Source organism: Ambystoma mexicanum, chromosome 10 (genome assembly GCF_040938575.1).
Source record: "Ambystoma mexicanum isolate Mex_15411 chromosome 10, UKY_AmexF1_1, whole genome shotgun sequence".
NCBI classification, from domain to species: domain Eukaryota; kingdom Metazoa; phylum Chordata; class Amphibia; order Caudata; family Ambystomatidae; genus Ambystoma; species Ambystoma mexicanum.
In genome coordinates this window covers 673889606-673916178 of record NC_090932.1, presented here as the reverse complement: position 1 = coordinate 673916178, position 26573 = coordinate 673889606, and the positions used below count along the sequence as shown (strand labels likewise).

Genomic DNA, 26573 nt, shown 5'->3' with positions numbered 1-26573 from the left:
AGAGCCCTTGGTCTTAGGAATATGATGCTGGTGGAGGGGGCACCGGACCTCAGGGCCCCCCGTCAGCCCCCAACTTGTTGGGGGGGTACCCCCTCACCCGGTATTCGGGCTCCTAAAAGTCACCGTCACAACTGTGGGGGGGAAGCGCAGGGCCGTCGGTGGCCCCCCGCCAATCCCCCCCCCCCCACTTACTTGGATGCCAAACTTGCAGAGCGCCGGTCTGGGGCCAGATCTCCACCCCCGGCGGAGAGATGTGTCCTCTTATCTTGGGCTGCGCCTCTGCCTGCACAACAGCAGAGCTGTTGCTGCAGCCGCTCGGGTCCAGGGAGCTTCCTCCACACCACAAGTTTCCCGGGGAGGGCAATTTCAGCTTCTACGTGCTGCTTAAATGATGCGGTGCGGGAGCTCGGGGCGACGCGTCCTCACACCACCACCTCCAACTTGGAATCCCGAGACCCTTTATTCTTGTTCTATTAGATTGCTCACCCGTAATGGGATTTTGCTGGTCTCCATCACTTACGTTAGACTGGCGAGTGAGCTGCAGGCATTCTGTTAAACCTCCATATTTAGTTTTCTCCAAAGAGAAGGTGACGTTGAGAGCAAGACCCTCCTTTCTTCTGAAGGTGATCTTGTATTTTCATCTCTTAAAAGATCAGTCTTCCTGCATTTTTTCCTACGCCCCATCCTTACAAGGCAGAGGAATGATTCCATCGGCTAGACCCACTGCAAACTCTGTTTCCTTGTGGTCACACTGGTAACAATGGTGCGTGGCCCTGCTTCATTATGGCGTCCTGCTTGGATTTGCATCCTTTGAGGGATCCGAAATGTGAGGCAGACAACTTTGTAAAGAGTTTTTAATTATTGCCAATATTATTAAATAAAATGGGTTGAATAAACGCCTCACTATCCCTACCCTAACGTGGATTTCCCTGCCTATAGTAAACTAAAACGGAACACTCTAACCAAGCGATCTCTAACCCTCACACTTATACGTCATAAGCTCTTACACCTCCTGGAATGAGAAGCCTTCAAATCTTTGGCAACAGCGGATTTGGTCAGAATGGTCTGCTTCAAGAATGACTGTAGGAAGAATTGTAGCTTTCACAATTCTTCCCCCAAATGTCAAAGTTAAAATGTTGCTTTCCAATAATACCACTCTTCAGCACTTGCTCCTTCTACTACTGGGCGTAATCTTTCACCAGGTTTCTTCTGGGCAATTTCCTCTTGCCCTACGGGTCTACTCACCTGCCTGTCTACCAAAACAGATGTGCTACCAAAAGTGCTTCAATGGCAATTTTCACAGTAGACTAACAACATCATCAATGGCCTTCTTTAACATAGGCAGGTTAACAGCTTTCAGGGAATAGACCATTCACATTGATCCTAATCAGAACCTCTCAACAAAAGATGCTCATCTCCCTCTGGATAACCACATCCAGAAGGGCAAGCTGCTTGCCACCTTTCTTTCCCTTCTGCATCAATACCAAAAATAATGTTCAGGGTCAAGTCTTTTCCTGCTTCTGTTTTGGCTGTAGCAATGTGAATCTAAGTCAACCACAATGATGGGTATCTGAACCTGAATGGAAACCTTTACAACCTTGGGGCTTCTCACTATTCCCCTTCTTGTGTTTGACAACCTTTATTGGACTGATATTGCCAGTTTCTCAATTTCTCTTGTCTTGGGTATTGGTGGTATGCCTGGGTTTCTAATACAACCCCCCTATCAGCTTCTTGATGTTTGCCTAATGTCACTTTCATTCCTGGACCTCGTTTGGTTTCATATCAGCCACTTCTGCAAATCTGCAACAGTTGGATATTTATTAGATTCATTAGCTTGTCTTTGGAAAAGTGCAATGATTCGATATTCGCAAGATGTATTAGCGTGCCTTTGTAAGTGTGTATCAGATTGGTATTTGTGATGCTTCTTAGCTTGGTTTTGTACTTTAACAACGGTTCGGCATTTGTAACTACAAAGATTATTCTGCCTTTAACTTGCTCGCGAGTGATCCCGCCTGCGCTGAACATGTGTCCTGCACCAAAGCCCCCCAGAGTCACTTGAGTGGCTTCGATTCACCAGGTGAGTCGCTTACAGGTGCTCCTCTCCGCATTCGCAGGACTGCTGCAGCGTGGCTTCTCCCCACCAGGCGCCACAGTGATTTGGAGTCGCTCTGACTCCCGAGACTCTCCGGTGCAACCTTGCCACCTGAGACCTCTCGATTGCTCACACTACGCCTGCTTACCGCTGCGAAAGCTCTGCACAACGTAGTCTTTCTAGGTAAGCGTTTCTTCCACATGCTTCCCGCTGCGCGACCACTGCAGTTTAGGATGATAGAGGCACAGACCCTCTCAGGACTCACAATGGTCCCAGCGTCTTCCAGCTCCTCTACTCCTGTCTCCTGCAACCTACATGGACTGCCCTTCTGCTTCTCAAACCGCTTCTACCTCTGCTTCATCTCTACTACCTGTACCTGAGGCTGCCTTTTATGCCTCCCAGTCTCCCTCACGTGTAGGTCATTTCTGTTAGCTGACCACTTCTACATCCTTGTTCCTCTGTATCCCTCTTCCTTGTCTCAGCCCTGAGGGAATTATGGGACTTGTTCTGAATGAAAGAGCTTTTCTGTCACGTCTGTCACGAAGGAGCCATTGTCAAGTAGAGACAACAGTTCTTAAACATGCATGCACATTGAGATACATAGATGGGGAATTTATAAATCTACATGTGCTGTGCTTTCTTTATAAATAAATATAATAACTAATGTCAGAATGCCCAAAGCAAAACTCCCAGTGTCAAAATCCCAAATTTGTCCCTTACTAAGCTAACTAAATCAAAGAAAGTGTCTCATTCGTCCAGTGGGTTGATTCCCCTTCCTTAGAGAAAAGACAGTTCTTGTCTTAATAGAATTTTCCAAATATGGTTTCACCTAGTCTTTGACTGTTGGAGGAAGTGTCCCGCTATCTCCAGCCTTTCTCATGAAGAAGGTTAGCCTGGGTGCATTTCCCAAGCTGAAGGGGTCCCTGACCCTGGCTCCCCCTCATTAGGTACTGTGATGAAGAAAAACAGCATATATGCACTCCTCAAGCTATAGTGGGTGATACAGGCATGGTTCACTAACCTGCCAAGCACTGTATGAACTGTCCACCCAGTTCCAGTTCTCTTTATTTGGGTGCAAGTCCCGAACCTGCAATTCCAACCTCAGTGTTCCCTTCTGTGTGCTTGGTTCACCCTCCTGCCAAGCCCTAGTACATCTTTGTGTACTCTGCTTTTCGCCTGGTGTGTTAAGGTCCCAGACCCTCCTTTCCCAGCCTTCTGATTCGTACCACGACTTCCTGGAGCCTTCACCTCCTTCCCGACCACCCGCATACCTTGTGGTGTGATCGGCACAGTTGTCGACTCCCTTGAGGTAGCTCTGCTCGTTCGTGGGTCTCTGGTGCCTTCTTGGAGGTTCCCTTGCTCTGCAGCGGCTCTGCGACCTTGCTTTCTTCCGGCATGGCGTGGTCTCCAACTTCCATGATTCCTGGGTGTCTGGGGCGTTCAGCGTATTTGTCTGCCTGTGGACCCTGCGGTCCTCGCATCCTGGACCGGCCCCATACTCTCTCTCTTTCATCTTGTCGTCCCCATCAGCACCTGCCTGCACGTCAGGTTATCCTAGTTCTTGCGGTTCCTCCAGGTAGGGCATGACGATATGTCAAGTCCTTCTTTGATTTTTATCTTGCTTCTTCCAATCAAAGGCTGTGAACAACTCGACTGTTAAAAGTGGATCCAATGGCTATTCAGTATTGCTGCGCACCTCCTCCTCGTCTCAGTGAATGCTGGTGTGGTCTCACTATGAATCTTCCTCGCCTCAGTAATCTTTAGATGCACGGCTTTAGAAAAGCATGTAGGGTATGAGGGTAGAAGTGAAGAGGACTGAGGTGAAGGAAAAGTGGGATAACTGTGGGAAGAAAGTGTAGGGTAATGGGGTAAGTGAAAATAACATGTTCTCCCGTTGTGGTCATCACTGATCCCAAAAGGGGTTTCCCTCACCTGCTGAGTACCACCCCCAGGGGGACTATCGGGTAGCGGCCTCACCATCTTGGCCTCATAGGAAGGTGCTGCCCCTTTGGAAGCAGTGACAACATTGTGGGATTTGTCACAATATACTGACCGCAGTGTCATGTCCAGCGCTGCGCTATGACATACCATAGATGGGGAATCAGCTGGAGGAAAATCCATCAGAAAGAACATTACTGATAATCTGTATTCTTCCAGAAACGGAGCCTGGGGCAAGAGCAATTGTAATCTGGGACCATAATAACTTTGAAACCCTTAAAAAGCAACAGGCGGATTTACATTAAAACTTGTCACAAAACAAATTAGTTTACTGCATGGTTGACACCAAGGCCTAGGCACTTTGCCTACCAGCAGCAAAATAAATGGGGGTTTGGGCAGACAATGGGACATTTTTCAAAAATACTTTGAAAAAACAGGCAGGTTTACATTAAAAACCAGTGGAAACACATTAGTTTTCACCAACACTGAACAGCCCCACTACTAAATACGTTTTGGAATTAAGATGTTTATTTCAGTTTATCCATTCGTAATTATTTTTTAATACCTTTTTGCTTCAGTGGGTTTCTAGAGAGAACTGGGGGAGGGAGAACAAGCAGTCTTCTGTGTACTTGGTGGAGAGAGGAAGCCGACGCAGTAGATTAAAATACACACTCTCTCCTCACACCCCCTCCATCCCATAACTATCCCACACACATACACTGAGACCAAAAATGCAACATGTTTCTTAATCCTGCAGAAGAGTATATGCTTTTCATGCCAAGGTGCTGTTGCCTGTCCTCAAGGAGAACAAATGGGAAGCTAGTTTGCACTGCTAATGTGAGACTGTTTAACTGTCTAATTTCCTCAGATGCCGGCCAGTTCAAAATGCCCAGGGGAGGTGTATGTCATTTGCTGAGATAGAGAATGCAGTCACATACTTTGTTGCTCAGAGCACTGAAAGTGACTGAAGGGGAGAGTGAATAAGTGAGTCATGACGAAGGTGTTTTTCATTGTATTATGATTTTTTCTTTTTTCTCTTACTGCCCCAGTTTAACAGTGCTGAGACTGTGCCCCATGGTATTGCACCCGGCGGCAAAAGGCAGTGCAAATCCTCCACACTCTCCCCTAACTATTCTCCTACTGTATGTGCCCAGTGGTCTAGCGCCCTGAAGCACAGCACAAGGCCGTACCAATCAGCAGTACCCCAACTGTAGCTGTCATATGTGCCCTATGGTATAACACAGAGAAGCACAAGCAGTATGAATACCCCGCCTACCTGCACATCTGCTGTATTTGCTCTCTCTGACCATGCTAACAATGAAACATTGCCCACCCTCTGTCTCATGCTAAACCAGCTAAGAAAGTTAAAGGGCAGATGGGTTATAACAAACAAAGCAGCTATAACAAAGCAAAATAAGCAAATCAGCTTCTGAGTGCCTAGGAGCAGCCATCTTTTGTAAAACCCTTGGCTAGTGTGTATGTTTGGGCTAACATATTAGAATGCTGCCTGTAGGAGCTCCTGTAGTCTTAAGTGCCACCTGTATCTGTGCCACAAACCTATAACTGTATATAGATGATGGTTGCAGAAATATGCAGATCCTACGTGTTTGGCTGCACTCCCTTGTGTCTTGGTTTAGCAGCCATGTGTGTATCAGACATTTTGTATTTGTATTGGGATCAGAGTTTTTGGGTGAGAATGTAGGCCGGAACTGTGGCTTGCTCCATCAGACCATTGCCGACCATCCCCAACCATGGTCGACCATAGTTGCACAATCTACCTATCCAATGTCTGGGGAGGTGGACATGTGCCTGGGACCCAAGTCCTCAAGTGCAGAAGTGAAGCAGATTCCTTTAGCCATGCCAAAACTGTTGCATTATTAATGCTTGTTTACTTGGAAACCCAACTTTGTGGAGGTAATATTTAGAAAAGAGCATCATGTAAAAATAAATTAAGCAGTAAGTACTCTTTGCTTTCTGAGCCATGACCTGCTAGAGAGAGCCAGGTCATTTATTAGCCCAATTGTATTAGATTTGATATAACAGCATACATCTCCAACCATGTACGCTAATACAAATTATAACCCTTGGAATGTTAACTTGCCATTTTCATTAGACGATCTGTGGGATGTAAGGCCTGGTGGGGTTCACAGATTGTCCAATATGCCACATTTCAAGCCTACTGGCAGCATTGACCACTCCACAGCCAATTACACTTCACCGTCCAGGTGGAATTTTGTACTGCCAACAGTCACCACCTTCATATCATTGCCAATTCCTCAAGATTGGCCAGGCAAATTTCAAATTCAACAGTCCCCTACCTCCCCATGTTAATGATAATCCCCAAGGTGTAGTGACATTACCCCAGGAATTACAAAATGCTATACGACTTATGTAGACCTATAAAGGTATGACCTGCATCCACCCATTTTTGACTTTGACTTTTTTTCATTCACTTGAAACGACGGCGTGGTTTATAATAGCTTTATAGACCGTGCCCTCGGATCCTACCGGTTTCTATTGGCCTGTAAACACCCTTACTCCCCTGTACTTTTGCTCGGTTTTCAGGGCCACTAATGCCAGATAGGGCCTTCGGGCTGTGTCTTTAAAGCTTAACTTGAATATTGCAATGATGCCAGCTCAATTGCAGAAAGTGCCATCGGAGAGACAAATACATATTTCTGTCTCAACAGACCAATAGTTCTCCTTTTTGTGTTTTAAACGGAGCATTTTACCCTCATTCGGAGGAATGGTATATTAGCGATTCTGTCCTCTCGTCTGGCTATTAGCAGGAGGTGACAGCCCTTGGAATGTGCCATTATTGCTTAATTTGCTTCAGTACACATATGAAAAGAAGTAAAAAGCAAGTCATAGGGTTCTTTTTTAATTATGTTGGAAACAGTAAAAGTTATTATAAGCAAGGTGTCTATAAAATTGCAAAATATAGTTGTAAAAATTAAATGTATTGTCAAGTTTGTGAAACGTTCTGTGTCTTAGCCACTGGTAATGCTTTGCTTGGTTGCATTTTTTCCTGGACAGTGGATATTACTGAGGATACCAAAAAGGATGAGCCAATTTTTAAAGTTGCCCCTTCAAAGTGGGAGGCAGTCGAGGAAGCAGAATTGCAATCACAAGGTTAGTTGACACATTTATTTTATTATGGTTGGATTAAATATTATCTCGATATGTACCGTGCCATGCTGCCATGTACACGGTCTCCAGGCGCTCTGGTGGATCTGTAAGGGTGGGAAGTGGGGGGTTGTTTAGTTGGGAGAAGAGGGAAAGGCATCATTTCGGTGCTTTGTGTGAAGGTTACAGATAAGTACCCGGCGCTGTGTTTTACTAATCTTTCTCGATAATTGTCCAGATCGGTGGCCTTGTGATTACAGTGTGGACATGTGTTGGCCAGGGACCACGTATGTTGGTTGTAATTAGCGGTGTAATTTTATGGTGCTCAAAGTTTGGGAGTTATTTTTTAAAGCTGTATGTTAATGATGGATTGTACTTGAGTGTGGTAAGGTGGAGCAAAATTGAGGTTAAGTCAAAAGGTAGGCAGTGTTAATGACACTTGTTAGTAAGCATTTGTCACCTTTTGTTTCAAGATTTTGCAAAGCAGATGATTGGGTTTTACAGTATTTCAAACATTGTCTCAGCTCCTAAGAATCTTTTTTAGCACAAGGGCTATGTTTTGCATCATAACAAAAAAAGTGAGCTATTTTGTTCATTTCTATGCAGCATGCAGTTTGTAATAATTTCTTAACTTAGAATGTTGTACCCCTTATCACTGCATTTTGAAAACTAAATGGTACTGTTTGTTTAATTGTACTTTTCAAACAAATCCTTTTCTGTTTGTCTAGATAGCGATCCTAATCACCTTTTTCCTGTAAAAGATAATCAAATGAAATGTATTTGGGGGAAAAAAGACAATTGTTACCAGAGCCCTCGGATCCACAAATTATCGCTCCCAAGGAAGTACACCAAAGGGAAATGCAGTTCTTTGACCTTTGCACAGGCAGCACTCCAATTGAAATAATGCACTCTTATTTCTGTGGAGTAAACTAGAAAGGTGACCGGTGAACAAACTTCAATTGGCTGTTTTGCAATCTACATGATACAAGCAGGAAAACACTTACATAAGGGCTCCTTTTGTATATCTTTGAATTAACTGCCCTGTGTATTTGAAATTACTTGACGCCTATGCGCCATATCTTTTAGCCTTAAGATAGCAGTGCCTTTTTCATTTTGCTTTGACACACACAAATGTGTCCTTTTGAATGGATTGTGTCCGCCCAGGTATTCCTCATCTTTGATATATTCCCATCCAGCGTAGCTGCTTCAGAATTATTTTCACAGCAGGGGTGCCGTGCGTCCTCAATCTCCTGTCCCTCTGGGGCCTCCGTCCACTCTCTAGTATGATATTGACGTCGGTATGCATAGCAAGTACTGCGCCTGTGAACCTCAGTTCACTTTTTTTCCGAATGCACAGCATGCCTCAATGATTCATTTCTACTGTGTAGTGGTTTTGTCTACTCCTAAATTGGGCTTTACAAGGTGTTCACATTGTGGGTCGAAAATTTCCATCACTGACCAACACCATATTTGCCTCTTATGCCTTCGAATTGACCACACGGTCGATGACTGCGGTTCCTGTCAGTCTATGACAGGGAAGACCTTGAAAGAGAGTAAGGGGAAACTTGTCATGGTTAGGCCCCCTTCGAAATCCCCTTTAACCACTCCTTCGAAGAGGTCGTCTTTGGACATGATAACTTTGTTACGGAGATTTCTCCAGAATGGCTAATTTCCCTTACCTACTGAGTCCCTCAACAGCTTTGCTGGATTTCTGGGGTTTATTGTTTTCGCCCGGTAAGAGTGTGAGCCTTTTTTCCGGTTGTAGGTCATTTGGTCGAAAACCAAATGATCGAATGCCATTTGATCGAGTCAAATGGTCGAAAAAATGGTCGATTTTTTTGTTTTTTTTTAAAAAAAAATTATTTTTTTTATTTTTTTTTATGGGGGGGTTCCCCCCAACCACCCTTTTTCTATATTAAGTTTTTTTTACCAAACAAAACGAAAAAAAAAAATATATAAATAAATTTAAAAAATCAACCATTTTTTTTTCCGACCCTTTGACTTTCGATCAAATGGTCATTCGATCTTTTATTTTCGACCATTTGACCGGACACCTTTTTCCCACTCTTCCATGTGTTTTGCTGTGTGTGTTTAACATTGTCTTGTGTTCATAGACTGTGGAGCCTCACCTACTCCATAGGCATCATCTTTTTACTGTGTGTTACACAGCACCTTCAGTGCAGTGACACAGGGTTGTCTTTTTAGACTTCTCAACTCCGACTCAATTTTTCCGGGACTGACTACTGTCTCCCAGCGCATGTAAAGTTGCCATTGACTTTATTAGTCTCTTTTAAAACTCACAGACCCAGTACAGACTATCTTACATAGAGTTCTGGAAAGGGTTAATACTTATCCCTTTTTGTCTGTTTCTCCTGGAACATTGTTTCGTTCACTTTTCATTACGACTTGGCTGGTGGCAGTGGTAACTACCCTATTTTTCCTACTGCGTTATCTTAAATAGCCCTGGTATTGTTTTGGGCTATCTTGGTAGCCTCGAACTTTAACCTGCTGGACCATATACATTTTTATACGGTTCCGGCTGGGTTTATTTGCCATTTCTTTTTGTAAAAGTCTTTCTCGTGTTTTACTCTGCGCGCCAAACAAGGTTTGGTTCCTGTATGTCTGAGGGGGACAGGATGTGAGGGAGGGGTTTAGGACTCCCTGCACAGGCTCTCCTTGGAGACCCATGTCACACTCTGATATGATTGGCTGTGGTGACTGTCCCGGCGGGACAGCCACCCTCCTGTGTGATTGACAGCCAGGCTGTGTGAATGGGGAAAAACTGCATAAAAAGCAGGTCTCTGGGTCCTGAAAGGCATAGTCGCCACTGGATTGAGAGAGCCGACGAGAAGCTGACAGAAGAGGACCTCTACCACGACGGAACCTCCCGGTGAAGCCCTGCTGCGGGTCCGAATCTTCAAACTTCGACGACAGGGAAGATCTGCAAGGAATCTTCTACCCTTGACCTGGTGGGAACAACCAGTTTACCAAACTGCTCGCCAGGCCTTCCTTATCTGGTCGAATTTACTGAACAGAGCTACAGTGAACCGGATAGCCAGGAGGAACAGACCCTGCTTGCGTTTTAAGGAACGCACCTTTTATTCGTCGCTTTGCTCTGCTGCTGGTTTCTTCCCTGGGCAGTGCAGGACCCTGCAGTCTTCCTCCTTCTTGTCAGTCCGACAGTTGCTTCAGGAACTGTCAGCCTGCAGGACCTGCCAGGAACGTCTGCCTCAGCTACAGCATTCTTCTGCTTTAAAGGTACTGTGCTAACCCGGTTGCTAGTTTCGTCCAGCCGCGGTGAAAGTGTGTGAAATCTTTCGCCAATCCGAGGGCTTGTCCTTCTCCATTCTTTAAAGTAACTTTTCGTCTGACCAACTTTGTTCTGGACTCTTGGCAAAGACTTAACCGCAAACTACTCTGAACTGTGTGATCCTCTGCAAAGACTTTGGTCCATTAACTTTGGGCCAGGCCCCTTCAATTTCATTTCCTCACTGTAGTTCCTTTTTCTAGATTGCCCTGCTTACTTACTTGTTGGTGATGCTCAATTTCTGTCTAACTTTGTCTTTCCCTCCCTTTTAAATTGCTGGAGTTCCATTTTGCTCACACTTCATTTTGAGCCTAACTTGTCCAGGATCTATTGGGTGCGGTGTAGTGTATTAGTAAGGTGATTTTTCAACTGCTTGATAATAGTGAAATGTTTAATAACTGATGTGTAAATAAATGTATATTCTTTTACTCAGAAACCTTGAGTCAGTGTTTATTTGAATCATAGTAATTGCTGTCCTTTGTGTAACTATTGATACTGCTCACTTTACTCTTGAGATAAGTCTGGCTGCTCAGCCATCGCTACCACTTTACTGTGTAGTACAGGCTTGTACCAAAGGTGAGTTTGTACTGTCACTTGTAGTCCTTATTGTGTGTGGTGTTCCCAAAGGGTACTGCATATAATTCTGCCTAACAAAGTTCGAGGGTCGTTTCGCCTCTTTGTAAGCGCTCAAACAATCCAAGCGCTCTCGATCCAGAAGCAGATACCACCTTTCTTTGTCTTTGGCCTCCCGCAAAAGATGGAAGAAGAGACAGCATTGTACATGCTTTTCATCTTCAGACTCCTTGCCCGACCGCAGAGTTATTTTCCCAGGTAAATTGGCTACCAAAGCCGAATGAGTGAGCTTTCAACTCCAGATGATGGTCTTTGAAAAAGCGGCTTCTCTTGCCCGTTCGAAAAAGTTAAGCTAGGCTTCCGACCCCATCGAGCCTAGGTTAAGCCTTGCACCTCCATTTGTTCAGCGGGACTCGAGTCAAGACCATCAACGTTGAAGCAGTCACCATCTTTGGATTCTATGGGCCTCATTATGGGCATCTGGTAAAAATGCCCCAAAAATTGCTGGTAATACCAGCACCTGAATTTTTACCAGACTGCCACCAGTAATATCCTAGCATTACCAGGATATTGGGCAGCGGAAACGGTAAGGCAGTTTCGCCAGTATCCCGCTGGCAATTCGGACAGGATACTGGCGAAACTGTAATGATGGCCTATGTCTTTATTTTGTGAGGCAGAGGAGGTAACTGATCAGGACACTCCTCCTTTTGGCCTGGAATGTGGAGCTCCCAATGTTCCTGAGGGCTTGATTTCTAAGGAGTCAAGGATGCAGAATCCGTTGGACTCGTTAAGAGATGTTAGTGACCTAGCTACCTCTCCAGACGTCGAATTTTCCCACTCAGAGCCTTCTGCACATGTAGATGCTTCCTATGGGGCAGTTGGGTGCAAGGTTACTGAATATATGGGCTGGGGAAGGCCGGCTCCGGTTACGAACAGTATTACCTCATGGATATTCTCGACAAGGGCCCCCTTAAACAACCTGTACTCCCTTTCCATACTGTTCTGAAGAGCAGAGTCATGGCAAATTGGAAATAAGGATTTCACCTTAAATACAGGCCTTCGAGTGTAGATCCAGAGTTCTTATCAAAACAGCCATCTCCGGAGAATCTAGTGGTGCAGGCTGCTACTTCTTCATAAAGGTCTGCCGCCTGTCCTACAATTCACCCTGATAGGGATGATAAAAGGTTTGATAGTCTAGCATAGAGAGTTTTCTCAGCCAGTAGTATGGCTTTAAAATCCATCAATTTCACGTGTGCATTGGCCAAATTTACACTCATGTTGTGGGAAGTTGTAGCTATGGCATCCCTTCACCATCCCTGATGGTGAAGAAAGGGATATATTTTGAAATATTGTAAAAGATGACAAGGACGCAATGTGCCCGCCGCTCCAGTTCAGTTCAGATCAGATTCAGCTGATGGTGTCAACCGAGCGATGGCAGCCAGTACTCTCTCGCAGAGATTTGCCTGGTTGCATAAGTCTGACTTTTCACCAGATGTCCAAACAAGACTTCATAGCATGACTTTCAACGGCTCCCATTTGTTTGGCTCCAAGGCTGATGAAATCTTGGAAAAGCTTAATTTCGCGAAAGCAGTGTCAAAGTCGCTGGGCACTGCAATTCGACAGCCGCAACAAACCCACGCATCTTCGCAAGGTTGGATGGGCCGATCCTTTTGCTATTTTTCACCAGTTGGAAGGACAAGAGGTCGGATCACACAGAGGGGCCAGAGGAGATTTCCTAGTGGTAGACGAGAACGAGGTGGTAAGTCCTACCCAAGCAGCTGCAAACTCATTGCATTCAGCAGCTGCCACCGCTACACCAAAACCTCACTGAGGCCTTGTTCCACAGGACGATGTTGGGGCCGGCTGACTCAGCATCTGGAAGAATGGCGAGGCATTACTACAATGCTTGGGCCCTGCAGACTGTAGCCCAAGGTTACAGCCTCCCATTCTTGAAAAGTTCTTCCAATTGTCCACAAGGGAGTCAGTCCTTTGAGGTACCGGATCTGCTCCTTTTGCATGAGATTCCTATTGTGCTGTAGAAAGACACTATAGAGCCAGTGCGTGTAGCGGAGAGGAACCAGGGATTTTACTCCCTTTCATTCTTAATACCAAAGGACGAAGAACTGAGACCCATCTTGGACTTGAGATGCTCGAACAAGTTCCCCAGAAAGACAAGTTCAAGATGGTCACTCTTTTTTCTCAGAGATCCCCGTGGCACTCCAGCTCCTGGATTGGATCGAATCATTGGACCTGCAGGAGGCTTACTTCCATGTGCCTATTCATCACAAGCACAGGAAGTACCTGAAGTTTGCATTGGCTGTTAAGAAAGATTTACATTTATGTGTATTTTCCCTCCAGTTGTGAACCCCCCAACTTTTTGCTGTTGTCTGCCATCCTAGCCTGACTTTTGCCAGTGGAGCATATCCTTCTGCTGCACTCCGCTGGGTTTTGGCTCACTTTGTTATGGGGAAATTGACATGCCATTAAAGACAGTCAGTACTGGGAGACTTTGTTTCCCTTTAGCCTTTTGCTTTGTTGCAAGTTCTTTGCAACATTTTTACCAGTGCACAAAGTACCTTACAGGACAGTGTGCTGGGGTCTTCCTTTCGTTTTTAAGGACCTAGACACCCTCAAAGGATTTTGTCCCTTTACCTTCCCCAGGTCCAGTAGACCCAGGACAGTCATTATTTGGTCAAGCATTCTCCTGCGAAACGCCAAGCTTACGCAGGCTTCTGCATGTCTTGTGTATGTACCTCCAGTATATGGGCTGGACTATCTAGTTCCAATACACATCCAGGATGCCAGAGAGTCTGGTGTTCTGGGAATTACTAGGACCACTGTGGTCCGTGATTGGTCCACGTCTGGCATGGCTGTATGTGAGCAGGTCTCTCATTGGGTCCTCTTCGTTTTGGCACGAAGGATATTCTGGATAAGAGAAGGGCCCAAACACCCATACCAGGTCAATCTCACTGAACCTAGGATAGGATCCAAGCATCCTGAAACCAAAGTCTGTGTCGAGGAACCGTTGGTGACCCACTGGAAGGTTTGGCACCCTGAGCCCGCTGTTGTCCCGGAGGACCCCACTGCCTCTGATCAAACTTAGGTCTGTGAAGGTGCTTCAATCCATTTGAATAGTGGGACCAACTATTCACAACACCTCCCCCTTAACCTGAAAGTGAGTCTTCTCGGAAATGTTCCTGGGCCAACCAGTGAACTGACCAGCTTGCCAAGGACCTTTGTTTTGGAACCTCCACCGTCTCGAGTTGACTCGTGAGACTGTGGAGATCATAAGCACTGGGTATAAGACACTCTCCCAATGAGTTTTGTACACATAGGCACCCTAGGTCGGGAATTAGGAAAGTACGCCTAAACACAAGTTCACGTAGTCACTGTGTCGCCCAGCTGTGGTGACGAATTTCGAGGGTGCGCTGCTGCTGTGCCCTGATCCGAGCTGATCCCTTCACCAGGAAAAGAGAAATCATCACTGTTCCGCCACGGAATCATCCCTGGAACTCAGCCGCTGAAAGCCGCAGAACCGCACAATTGCAGCATTTGAACCAACAACCGAAGTGGACTCAACTGCTGAAGTTTGGTCCGGAGTGCGCCTTGGGTCGGTGAGTACCTGAAACCCTTACCGGTGGCCTCTGGCTCATCCATCCATTTTTACGCACGAGTGTTCCCTGAGGGCCACTCACCATTACCGAGGTAGCCTGTGTTACTGTCCTATTCCCAACTCTTGGATCCTGTTCTGCCCTCTTGGGGAGACCCTCCTCGAATTGTGGGAACTTATTCTTCGCTGCCTCTGCAAGAGACCCTGTTTTTGCTCTACCGCACGATCGCGTGTGTCTGCACCGAAAGTACTTTTGAGCGCTAGGCTCCACTCTTCTTGGGGATTGGACTGCTTTAGTTAGGGTTTGATAAGTGAAGAACTACCTAAAGTTTATTCGCACCGTTTGCTCCCTTTCTTTACAGGTTGTGGACCCTTGCTGTGTGCCATTCCTTTAGGCCAATTGATAACTGTATATATGTGTTATAGTAGTGTTGGGTTGGTTTAGGATTTACTGCTGATATTTGCTTTGTGTTTGATTTAAAAGGCCTTTACTAAATGTAAAAAGGCCTTTACTAAATGTATATTTATTTTTGATATACACCTGACTGAGGGTAATTTGTAGTGTTGTTTACTGTGTGTGCTCATTGTGGGCTTTCGATCACCCTGACCCCTCCTGAGACCTAGTCTTGACCGTCGCCAATGCTACCTTGATTGGTCTGGCTTGTCCAGAAGGTTAGCCTGTTCCAAGAAACTAGGCTGCCCTTCTGAACCTCTGCCCACCAGGTCAGAGTTCAGAAGTCCATCTTAACAATTTGGTGTACAGCGGTGGAATAGGATCGAAGGTACCCAGTGTTGCACGCTGTTAAAGGTACTCAGATTACACTTACCCGGGACACATGGAAATGTCTAAGGCTGAAAGAGTAGATTTTGCAAAATTGAAGCCAACTCTCCTCTTAAAGTTTGGGACAATTCCTGCCCAATACTTGAAGAGGTTTAGTGAGTACAGAAAGAAAGAAGGTAACACTTGGGTGTCCTATGTTACTGATTCCTTGAAAAACTTGACTGGCTGGGTTGGAGGCTAGAAGATCTCCTCCACCTTTGAGGGTATGATTTCTTTAGTCATGCTTGAACATAGTTTTGCATCTTGTTCCCTGAGCTTAAGTGGCATTTGGCTGATTCAAAGGAGTTAGATCATAAGAAAATGGCCATGGCAGCAGATTTATGGGTGTCACGCTGAGTGTCCCATAAGGACAAGCCTACTCCTGGTAAGCAGGAGGAGGGGAAAAAGTCTAAAGATAAAGAGGGTAAGGGAACTGATTAAACTTCCTCCCAGAAGGGCCACAAAAAGAAATTCAAGGGTAAGTACCAAGAGAATGTCCAGGGTAGTGGAAGTTATCCTTCCAATCAGATCCCTGGATATAATAAGATGCCCTATGTCCCAAGACCCAGTGGATCTTGTGTGGCTTTTGGAGCAAATTTCCATGTGAAGGGGGACCCCGGATGTTAGGTCAAAACCTTGGGGGTCCACTCTGTGAGTCTGGCCTTTCCCTCCTATGAGGAGGAGGAGATCACAGGGGAATCCTTCTCCTCTGACTCTTTCGCCAGTGGGATAGAATCTGAGGTAGCCCTTGTTTTCATGGGATCCTGGGAGCCTAAAGCAGGTTCCTCTGAACTGAGGTTCTGTGTGGATTATAGGGCTCTGAATGCTGTCACCAAGACAGATAAACACCCCTTGCCTAGAACTGAGGAGCTGGTGGATACTTTGGGTACCTCCCAAGTACCTCGGCACATTTGACCTCACTGCAGGGTATTGGCAAATATCCCTAACTGAACATGCCAAGGAGAAGACAGCATTCTAACTCCAGAGGTTCTTTACCAGTTCAGGGTAATGCCTTTTGGGTTGAAGAATGCCCCTGCCACTGTTCAGAGGCTTGTGAATCATGTTGTGAATGGGTTGGATGAATTCTGTCTTGCATATCTGGATGATATAGCAGTTTTCAGTGCCACCTGGGAGAATCATGTGGAACACCTCAAAATTGTGTTGCAGGGTCTTCAAAAGACCCACTTGACTATAAAGGCCAGTAAGTGCCAGATTGGTCAAGGTTCAATTGTCTACTTTGGACATGAAGTAGGTGGAGGGAGGATGCAGCCTCTATCCAGTAAAGTAAAGCAGTACAAGACTGGCCAACCCTACCTACACAAGCCCAGGTGAGAGCCTTTTTAGGACTCCCAGGGTATTACAGAAACGTTATGGCAGATGATGGCACCATAGATGCCCCTCTGACTGTTCTCACAACTCCAAACAAAACCAAGCAGGTCTCTTGGTCTGAGGATTGTGAGAAAACCTTTGATGGCTTAAAAGACTCATTGTGCCAGGGCCCTGTTCTCAGAGCCCCTGATTACCAAAGACCTTTTGTTGTGCAGACAGATGCCCTTGACACTGGGATAGGAGTTGTATTATTACAAGTAGATGAGAAGGGTAAGGTACACCCTATTGGGATTATCAGTCGCCAGTTAAAGGACAGAGAGCTCAGATGGTCCACAGTAGAGAAAGAATGGTTTTCTGTTGTGTGGGCCCTAAGGAAGCTGAGGCCCTACCTCTATGGGACCCACTTCACTGTGCAAACTGGCAATAAGCCCTTAAAGTGGCTGATGAACATATGAAGGGAGAGAATCCTAAATTGCTCAGGTGCTCCATAAGCCTGCAAGGGTTTGACTTCACTATTGAGCATAGGCCAGGTGTTCAACGTTTCAATGCTGATGGGTTTTCCAGAATGTTTAACCGACCTGAACAAGAATCTCATCCCGGGGTGGATTACTTCCCCCTGTCCACGGTCTGGGAGGGGCGAGTGTTAGGAAAGATTTCCATGTATGTGTAATTTCCCCTCCAGTTGGGAACCCCCCCAACTTTTTGCTCTGGTCTGACCATCCTTCGCCTAGATCCAAAAAGGGTGTTGTTTCTAAATCAATAGACTAGAAAACCTCAGACAGAACAATCAGCTTTTTGTGGGACATGCTGGTCACAAGCTGGGTCAAGCTGTAACCAAGCAATTTTTATCCTGTTGGACTATTTTTTGCATTTATGAATGCTACAACTTGGCAGGCAAAGATGTCCTTACAAGTTCCTTCTACCCGCGGTCTGGCTACTTCTTCGGATTTGCAGGACAATCTCTAGTACTGCAGCTTGGTCTTCTCTTCATACCTTGACAAGGCAGTATTGACTAGATTCTGCATCGGGTCAGGAGGTGAAGTTTGGGAAAGCTGTTTTGCACAGAATTAATGAAAAGTACATTCTCTGTTCCATCTCCTACAACACACTGATATGGGAGTCTATCAAAGATGAGCAATACCTGGGAGGACACAATCCATTCGAAGAACAAATTACTTACCATGGTAATGTTCTTTCGACTGGATGTTCCTCCCACGTCTTCCTCATCACCCTCCCAACCTGCCCCTCTACCCTTGGGGAATTTCCGTGTTTTACACCTTTCTCTCTTCCGACGTCAGGTCATCTTGTGGCCTTAGAGACGTCTGTGCATACAAGATGGGGGAAAACTAAGAACTGAGGAAACTGGTGCGGTGCATGCTATATACACCGATGTCATACTCTAGAGTGCACAGAAGTCTCATAGGGATGCAAGATCAATGACGTGATGACGCACGATGCCACTGCTATGAAAAAAATTCTAAAGCAACTGACACTGGTTGGGAATATAGAAAAGATTAGGAATACGTGGGAGGAAAGTCATTTTTTCTTCTAATGCATTTTGTCCTACCATGAATTCCTAATTTTAGATATATTCTGCGGCAACAAATCTGAATGTTTTTCTCCACCAGGGGGCACCATGCAGCATCTGCATTGGGACCCTCGCAACAGACTTCGGTTTCGGTTATTGTTAGGAAGTATTCTCATAAATGGTTGATTTCCCTTACCTACTGAGTCCCTCACCAGCTTTGCTGGATTTCTAGGATTCATTTTGTTCACCTGGTAAGAGTGTGAGCCTTTTTTCCCACTCTTACATGTGTTTTGCTATGCGTGTGTTTCTACTTTTTGTGTGATCTTGGGCACTGGAGCCTCACCTGCTCCAGGGCACCATATTTTTTGTGTGTGTTACACAGCACCGTCAGTACAGTGACACAGGGTTGTCTTTTAGACTTCCCCCCGACTCTGGGGCTGACTACAGTCCCCCAGAAAAGGGTAAAGTTGCCATTAACTTTACCTTAGTCACTTTAAACCACAGACCCAGTACACCCCATCGTCCATGGAGTATTGGAAAGGGTTAATTCTTATCCCTTTTTGTCTGTGCCTCTTGGGGCATTGCTTCGCTCCCTTTACATTAAGACTTGGCTGGCGGCAGTGGTATCTACCCTAACTTTTCTACCGCGATTATCTTATATAAACGTGGAAAAGTTTTAGGCTATTATATTAGCCTCAAACATAAACCCGCTTGACCAAATACATTTTATTTTGGCTCCGACCGGGTTTATTCGCCATTTCTTTTTGTTAGTCTTTCTCATGTTTTACTCTGCGCGCCAAACCAGGTTTGGTCCCTTTGTTCATCGCTTTTTCGTGGGCTTTCACACAGAAGCCCTCCTTTCGGCGCCTGAGAGTCCTGGTAGGCAGGATGTGAGGGAGGGGTTTTAGGACCGCTGCCATGGGTTCCCTTGGTAACCCAAGTCGCACTCCTATCTGATTGGCTAAGGGGACTGGCCTTGCCAGGCCAGCCACCCTGCTGTGTGATTGACAGCCATGCTGTATGAATGGGGGAAAACTGCATAAAAAGCAGGACTCTGGGACCGGAAGAGCAGAGTAGCCACTGGAACGAAAGAACCAACGAGGAACTGGAAGAAGAGGACCCCTACAACGACTGAACCGCCCAGTGAAGCCCTGCTGCAGGTCTGAATTTCCATAATCCGACGACAGAGAAGATCCTCCCGGAAACTTCTTCCCTTGAGCTGGTGGGACCAACCAGTTCACCCAAACTGCAAGCCAGGACCCCTCCTCTGGTCGAATTTGCTGTACAGAGCTACAGTGGGCCGGATAGCCAGGAAGGTCGTACCCTACTTGGGCTTTAAGGAGCGCACCTTTTATTCATTGCTTTGCTCTGCTGCTGGTTTCTTCCCTGGGTAGTGCAGGACCCTCCAGTCTTCCTACTTCTGATCAGTCCGACAGTCGCTTCAGGAACCGTGAGCCTGCAGGAAAGTCTGCCTCAGCTCCAGCTCCCTCTCCGTTTTAAGGTACTGTGCAAATCCGGTTGTACGTTTCGTTCAGCCGCGGTGAAAGTGTTTGAAATCTTTCTCCAATCCGAGGGCTTGTGCTTCTCTTCTCTTTGAACTAACTTTTCTACCAACCAACCTTGTCTGGAAACCGTGCCATGAAATTTACTGCAAACTATCCTGAACTGAATTATCTTGAGCAAAAGTCTTTTGAAACATTGACTTTGGCCGTAGGCCTTTTCTATCTGATTTTATCATTGTAGTCTCTCTTGTTCGATTGCCCTGAGTATTGGTGTGATTCAATTTCTGTTAATTTATGTCTTTTCCCTCCCTTTTAAATTGCTTGTGTGCGATTTTGCCCCCACTTCATTTTGTGAGTTTAACTTGTCTGGAATTTTTAGGGAAGTGGTGTGGTGTATTAAGAGTGATTTTTAGACTGCTTATAATATTGTAATGCTATACAACTGAAGAGTGAAATAAATATTCTTTTACTTGAAAACCTTGAGTCAGTGTTTGCCTGAATTATAGTAATTGCTATCATTTGTTTAACTACTACTCACTTACTCTTTATATAAGTCTGGCTGCTCCGCTACTGCTACCACTTTAACTGTGTAGTAAAGGCTTGTACCAAAGGTGAAATTGTACTGTCACTTGTAGTCTTGTGTGTGGTGTTCCCAAAGGGTACTGCAAATAATTCTGCCTAACAGTTAGGATGCAACGTAGATATAATAGCTGACACTGTGCCCCATGACCTCAGATCCTTATTTTCTGCATACTCCGTACACAACAATGGGAACTTCACAACTCAAACACTACATTTCTGAAGTACTCCTTTTCGATGATATTGTCGATGCTGCAACCTTCAGGTTTCAAGCGCTCCAAGGACTGCGTTGCAAAAATGTTGATTACTGATCCTTACAAAATATGCCTGTGGTGTTTCTGTACCTACCATGAAACTACCGACTGTGGATCCTACCAATCGATGATGCAGAAGGCCCTGAAGGAGATACTTTTGAAATTAACTCTCTGAGGATCCTTGTCCAAATACCTGAGTGCTACACCCTTGAAGGTGTACCCCTCCAAAGAGAAAAAAGATGTTGACTGTTCACTCTTCAGAGAAATCCGAGCGAAAGTCAAGGAAGCATAAGAGATTACGCTCCCGAAGTGACTCCCATCATTCATTTTCATCTTCGAAGAAAGAAAAAGAAGAGAAGCAGACACTCACCTTCAGACTTTCTTGCCGAAAAGGCAGGTAAGGTTCTGTGAGGGTCGAGGAGTAAGAGGCGTATACAAGGCTGGCATGTTGATTGGCAAGGACTTTTATTAATAACAAAAATGGTGGGGGTCTGGGGTGGGGTTGGAGAAAATCCTAACTAACCCTGCTTCCATGAGGGGTTTCCTTACCTCAACAAAACTTGCTAATGAAACTGCTTGTCAGATTGTCCAAAGTAATGTTCGCTGTCCGGTGTTGAAATCCTAACCTATCCTTCACAAGCTAAACCTAATTTAATGTGACAAGGGAAAAATGTCTTTTGGCTGCTGTAATGCAGCTCCGCTTTGCAGTTCAAAACCAAAGTTCCAAGCCGGTGTGGAAAATGTTTTTATTTATTTATCATGCACATAGCCAACCATGGCTTTACATATAAAAACATCTATAAAAACATCAAACTCCAAATCATAAAACAACAAGATTACCTTCAATAAAACGGAATACATTTACAACACATGAAACCAAGGTGCCAACAGACCATTCCGTTAAAAAAGCCAAAACAAGTTCATAAAATGTCATCATGTGGAACATGAGATTCTGGTCATTTCCATACAATAATGCTTGCCGTGTGTCATACATATTCACATCCTCATAGCTATTATCATACACCTTCAAATATTTACCTCTTAGGAAACTGATGCTCTCGCACTGACATATAATATGTTCAGCTGTCTCTATGGTTAACATCCCACATAATCTGCAGTATCTCAAATGCCTAGCAATTCCCAATGTTTCTCCTCGAATCTCCAGCGTATCACGCATATTACATTTAAGTAAAAGGTTTTGCCTGATAGTATTACAGACTGGATAGGCAGCTTGATACATAGGCTTTATCAGATCTGTACACCAAAACTCCAGAAACAACCCACTATTTGATTTCATTGCAAGATTAATCATATCACGTTCTTTTGCGTGATTTAATATGTCTGTTTTCAGTAAACGTTTAGTCTTGGCGTGAGTATTTTGCAACCACAAGTGTGCATTCTCTTTAGCCCATTTACAATACACCCTATCCATCACTGCTATAATGCAAGAGTCCAACAGAATACTTTTTGTCTCAATACCTCTCATTAGTTCCACAATAAAGGTATTATTATTTAAAGTGCACAATTTCACATTTAACATTGTTGTTTTATGATCTAAAATATGAGTTGCACCCAAAAGATTACACTCTAATAAGAAATATTCTCTAGGTAAAGATTTAGGCATTCTAAATAAAATCTGTAATAATTTCCCTTCAAACTGGTTCATTTCATTAACAAAGCTTGTACCCCATATTTCTGCAGCATAAAGTAGACACAGTAGCACTTTAGGTGTGGAAAATCAAACATAAGTTACAGAAGACTGAAGGGGTTGATTCCCTTTCCACAGAGTTGTTCCAGCTATATCCAAAGTGATCTTGTTTCTACAATGCTCAAAGTGTGTCCTTGTCTGGTTTGGCGGACCTGCCTCCCAGGCCCTTTGACAATGAAGAATGACCTGGACACCTCTTGGGGGGTCCCAGGCCCTTTATGAGCCGGCCGGTTCTCAGGGTACTGTGACGCAGAAGAATAGTCTGGCTTGTTCTCCTAGACTGTGTTGATGGTTCCTGACCCTCTTTGTCCACTCTCCTGCCAAGTAGGGTACTTCATGTTCTTGTTCTCAGCGTCCTTCTCTCTGTCTTCACATCCACCAACAGCCTTGGTTTACTCTTCTGCCAAGGTCTCTGAGTGTCATTTGTGTACGTATGGTTTTTAGTTTTCTTTATCATTGGCCAGGGTGCACATCTCCAGCCTGAGTCACGGACCTCCTTTGTTTGGTTATTCTCTCTATTCTCTTTATCTGATGCTCCTTGATGCCACAGCCTTGGTTTACTCCCATGCCAAGGTCTGGGAGTGTCTATGGTAAGTGTAAAGTTTGTATTTCCTCTTAATACTCTTTGGGATATGTTTTCCTCATGTGGGTCCCAGACCCACTTCACGTGATTCAGTTTAACATTCTCTTTATGCGACTTCTTTTTATACCGCAGGCCTGGTTTACTCCCCTGCCAAGCTCTTTGCAAACCATTTGTATTTCCAATGTGTGTATTCCTTCTGGTTACTGCTTCTATGGTCTTCATGGTCCCAGACCCTCATACTATACTATTCTTCTCTTCTGTGGGTGGGGATCCCCAACTCGCAATATGGTAGCACAGTGACTTGGTACACTTCCCTCCCAAGTGGATGTGTTTACTGTCGCTCCTTCTTTATAATGGCTTCCATCCCTTCTCGACCCACCATGTGTTTGCTTCTGTAAATTCGTAGTTCTGTTCCAGAGACCTCTTCGGTCCTCCAGCACCCTTCCCCACCCCGCTTCCGTGCTCCTGCGGTGTGCAGCTGTCGGGCAGCAATACTTCTCTGTGGTGTTCGGGTGCCTTTTGTAGTCGTCAATGGCCCTGCCGTTTAATGGCACATTTATGTGTTCTTGTTGGTACACGGCTGCATTGGAAACATGACAACCTGGTGTGAAATCCTAGTAGCTGAACACTTGAGCAAGCAAACTTTTTTTTATTGCAGGCGTCAAAAACACAGAAACAGGGTTGCGTCTACCCGTTGAAAAAAGTGAGCGGACGCTGTCCACCCACATGTATCGACTTGTGCCCTGATAATCAGTACAGGGCCAGAACCAGAGAAAATATCCCCTCCAGTCTCCAGGAAGACAGCCTCTCTTGTTACATCCTTGGTAAATAGTCATGGCTCACTTGCAGTCTTCATATACAATGTGCGGAAAATGTTATATTCTACTTAAACGCTTTTTGGCTTGGTAAATATAAGGATGTGGAAATAAGGCAAATAGCTAAAACAGTTTTGTACAATATGTTTAATTGTGCTGGGGGAAGGCGCAGATTTTAGGCAGCTAACTGCTGCTTTGCATTTGCTTTAAAAAAAAAATGCCCCTTTGCAGTTCTTAACACAATGGTCTCTTAAATAGACCATGAATAGTAAATTGCACCCACTTTAAACGCTCTGCTGTCGGGCAGCAGTGCTTCTCTGTGGTGTTCGTGTGCCTTTTGTAGTCGTCAGTGGCCCTGCCGTTTCTTGTTCAGCTTTCTTGTTGGCGGTTTGTCTGCCCGTAAGTTTACCTTTCTCGGGATGGAATTCCCTTTTCCCGGTAATAGACCGGAGCGGGGGGTGCCTGTTGTTGTATTCGGGTAGCACATCCAGGAGGTCTCCCTCCTTGGACGGACTTCTTGCTCCCGTTTTGCCTTTGCACTGTGTCCCTGTACACCTCTGCTGCATCTCCTGCACTTCCAGCCTGGAAGTTGATTGTGCTTCCTGCTGTCTTTGCCCAGCCCATTCATATTTCCCGAGGCCAATTAGGGAAGGACAACAAGTAGACTATTCTCTCCTATTGGGAGGAGTGATCATCATGCCTCCAGTCATCTTCCTTTTCCCAGCAGTTCTTGGCTGAGAAGTACTAAAAAACACATGGAGGCATTAGGTAATGTGGAACTGGAGGGTTTTTGAGGGAATGTGGGAGGGTTAAAGAGATACTGTGTTCTCCCTAACAGGTCACTACTTTTGATGGGGTCCTCTTCCCATGAGATCCTCCTGCTGAGTATCCCCCCTAGGGGACTATCGTATAGCGGCCTCACCTCCCTCGCCTTATGGATACGGGCTTCCCCATCTAATGTAGTGACGATACCTCGGGATTCGTCACAGTTCCGATCCAAATCTGGATGGGCCCACCTAGTGAACTTAAGCCAGCAGGGACTCTAATAAAGGCATAAAGGCTCTAATGCCTGACAACCCAGGCATCAATGGACTTATCCATTTCGATGCTCTTTGAGACCGACCCGCCACGTTCTTCGAAAGGCCCATCGACTTGAAGACCTAGAGGACTCCTCAGAGCTGTGATATGCGCCAAAGTCAAGAACATGTTTGTTGACTTTTGAGAAGATTCGCAACGAGGAGGGAGAGGAAACCCCTTCTGCAATACATCCCCTACAGTTTACTAATCCTCCTGAAGAGTTTTTCACAATAGAAGCTATAATGGAAGATTTAGCTGCAGACCTCCAGGAGGCAAGTGGCCTTGACACTGCCCCTGAAGTTGATCTATACCCTCAGGATCCCCATGCGCATCCTAATGCTGCATACAGATCAGTCATGGGAAAAGTGCCTGAAACCCTAGGTTCTGGGTCCTCGAACCAAACATGTCACAGAATATGATCTCAGATATTCTGGGCAAGGGCCCAATAATGGAACCAGTTTTGCCCTTATAGGCAGGGCCAGCCCTAGGATTTGCAGGGCCAAGTGCAGCAAATTAAGTGTGGGCCCCTTAATTTGCATTTGATAACATAACAGGAAATGACATCACAAGATAATGACCACTACATATGCAGGCAGCAGCGAAAACATGGCAAAATATATATATATATTACACATATATATATATATTTATATATATATATATATATATATATATATATATATATATATATATATATATATATATATAATTTAATACAGGGCCTGCGGTAGCGGCCCTGTAGATATGGTTAAGTTGCTCTATATATATATATATAATCTGAGAGGAGAATTTAATTTCGAATAACAACACTAGCAAAGTATAAAAGGTACCCACCTTTTAAGCCCAACAATTTATAATGAAATATTCTGAAGAAAACAAAATCCAAAAAAGAGACGTGCGCTTAAATGGACATTTGTGTTCTTGTTGGTACACGTCTGCATTGGAAACATGACAACCTGGTGTGAAATCCTAGTAGCTGAACACTTGAGCAAGCACACTTTTTTTTATTGCAGGCCCCAAAAACACAGAAACAGGGTTGCGTCTACCCGTTGAAAAAAGTGGGAGGACGCTGTCCACCCACATACATCGACTTGTGCCCTGATAATCAGTACAGGACCAGAACCAGAGAAAATAACCCCTCCAGTCTCCAGGAAGACAGCCTCTCTTGTTACATCCTTGGTAAATAGCCATGGCTCACTTGCAGGCTCCATATACAATGTGGGGGAAATGTTATATTCTACTTAAACGCTTTTTGGCTTGGTAAATATAAGCATGTGGGAATAAGGCAAACGGCTAAAATGGTTTTGTACAATATGTTTAATTGTGATGGAGGAAGGCACAGATTTTAGGCAGCTAACTGCTGCTTTGCATTTGCTTTAAAAATAAAAATGCCCCTTTGCAGTTCTTAACACAATGGTCTCTTAAATAGACCATGAATAGTAAATTGCACCCACTTTAAACACTCTGCTTTAAGAAAGAAAGTGATCAGCAGTGCTTATAAGGCCTGCAGCGCCTATTGGGCCGCTGGGAGAGAGTCAAGGGGAGTTTGTCTCTCCCGGTCGCAGCAGGAGGTTGATAGGTGACAAGTTGCCTCACCCGAGAAACAAAAGGGAGCCAAACCTCGAGAGAGACCAGCCACTTTTGAAAAAGATATTCCGACATCCCATCACCATGCATGCTGCAGCGTGTGCCGCCCGTGTGCTCAGAGTGGACTGCAGCAAGTTTAGGTACT

General features: G+C 45.1%; 1 protein-coding gene across 5 annotated transcripts in view; it reads left to right on the top strand.

Moving 5' to 3' along the window:
- The window catches only part of U2SURP (U2 snRNP associated SURP domain containing), a 1877492-nt gene that overhangs the window by 1456418 nt on the left and 394501 nt on the right, over positions 1 to 26573 (top strand). For all 5 annotated transcript variants that reach the window (XM_069618259.1, XM_069618256.1, XM_069618257.1 and 2 more), the window contains one exon: positions 7067 to 7162. In XM_069618259.1, the coding sequence (XP_069474360.1) occupies positions 7067 to 7162 (96 nt within the window). The remainder of the gene's footprint in view (positions 1 to 7066; positions 7163 to 26573) is intronic.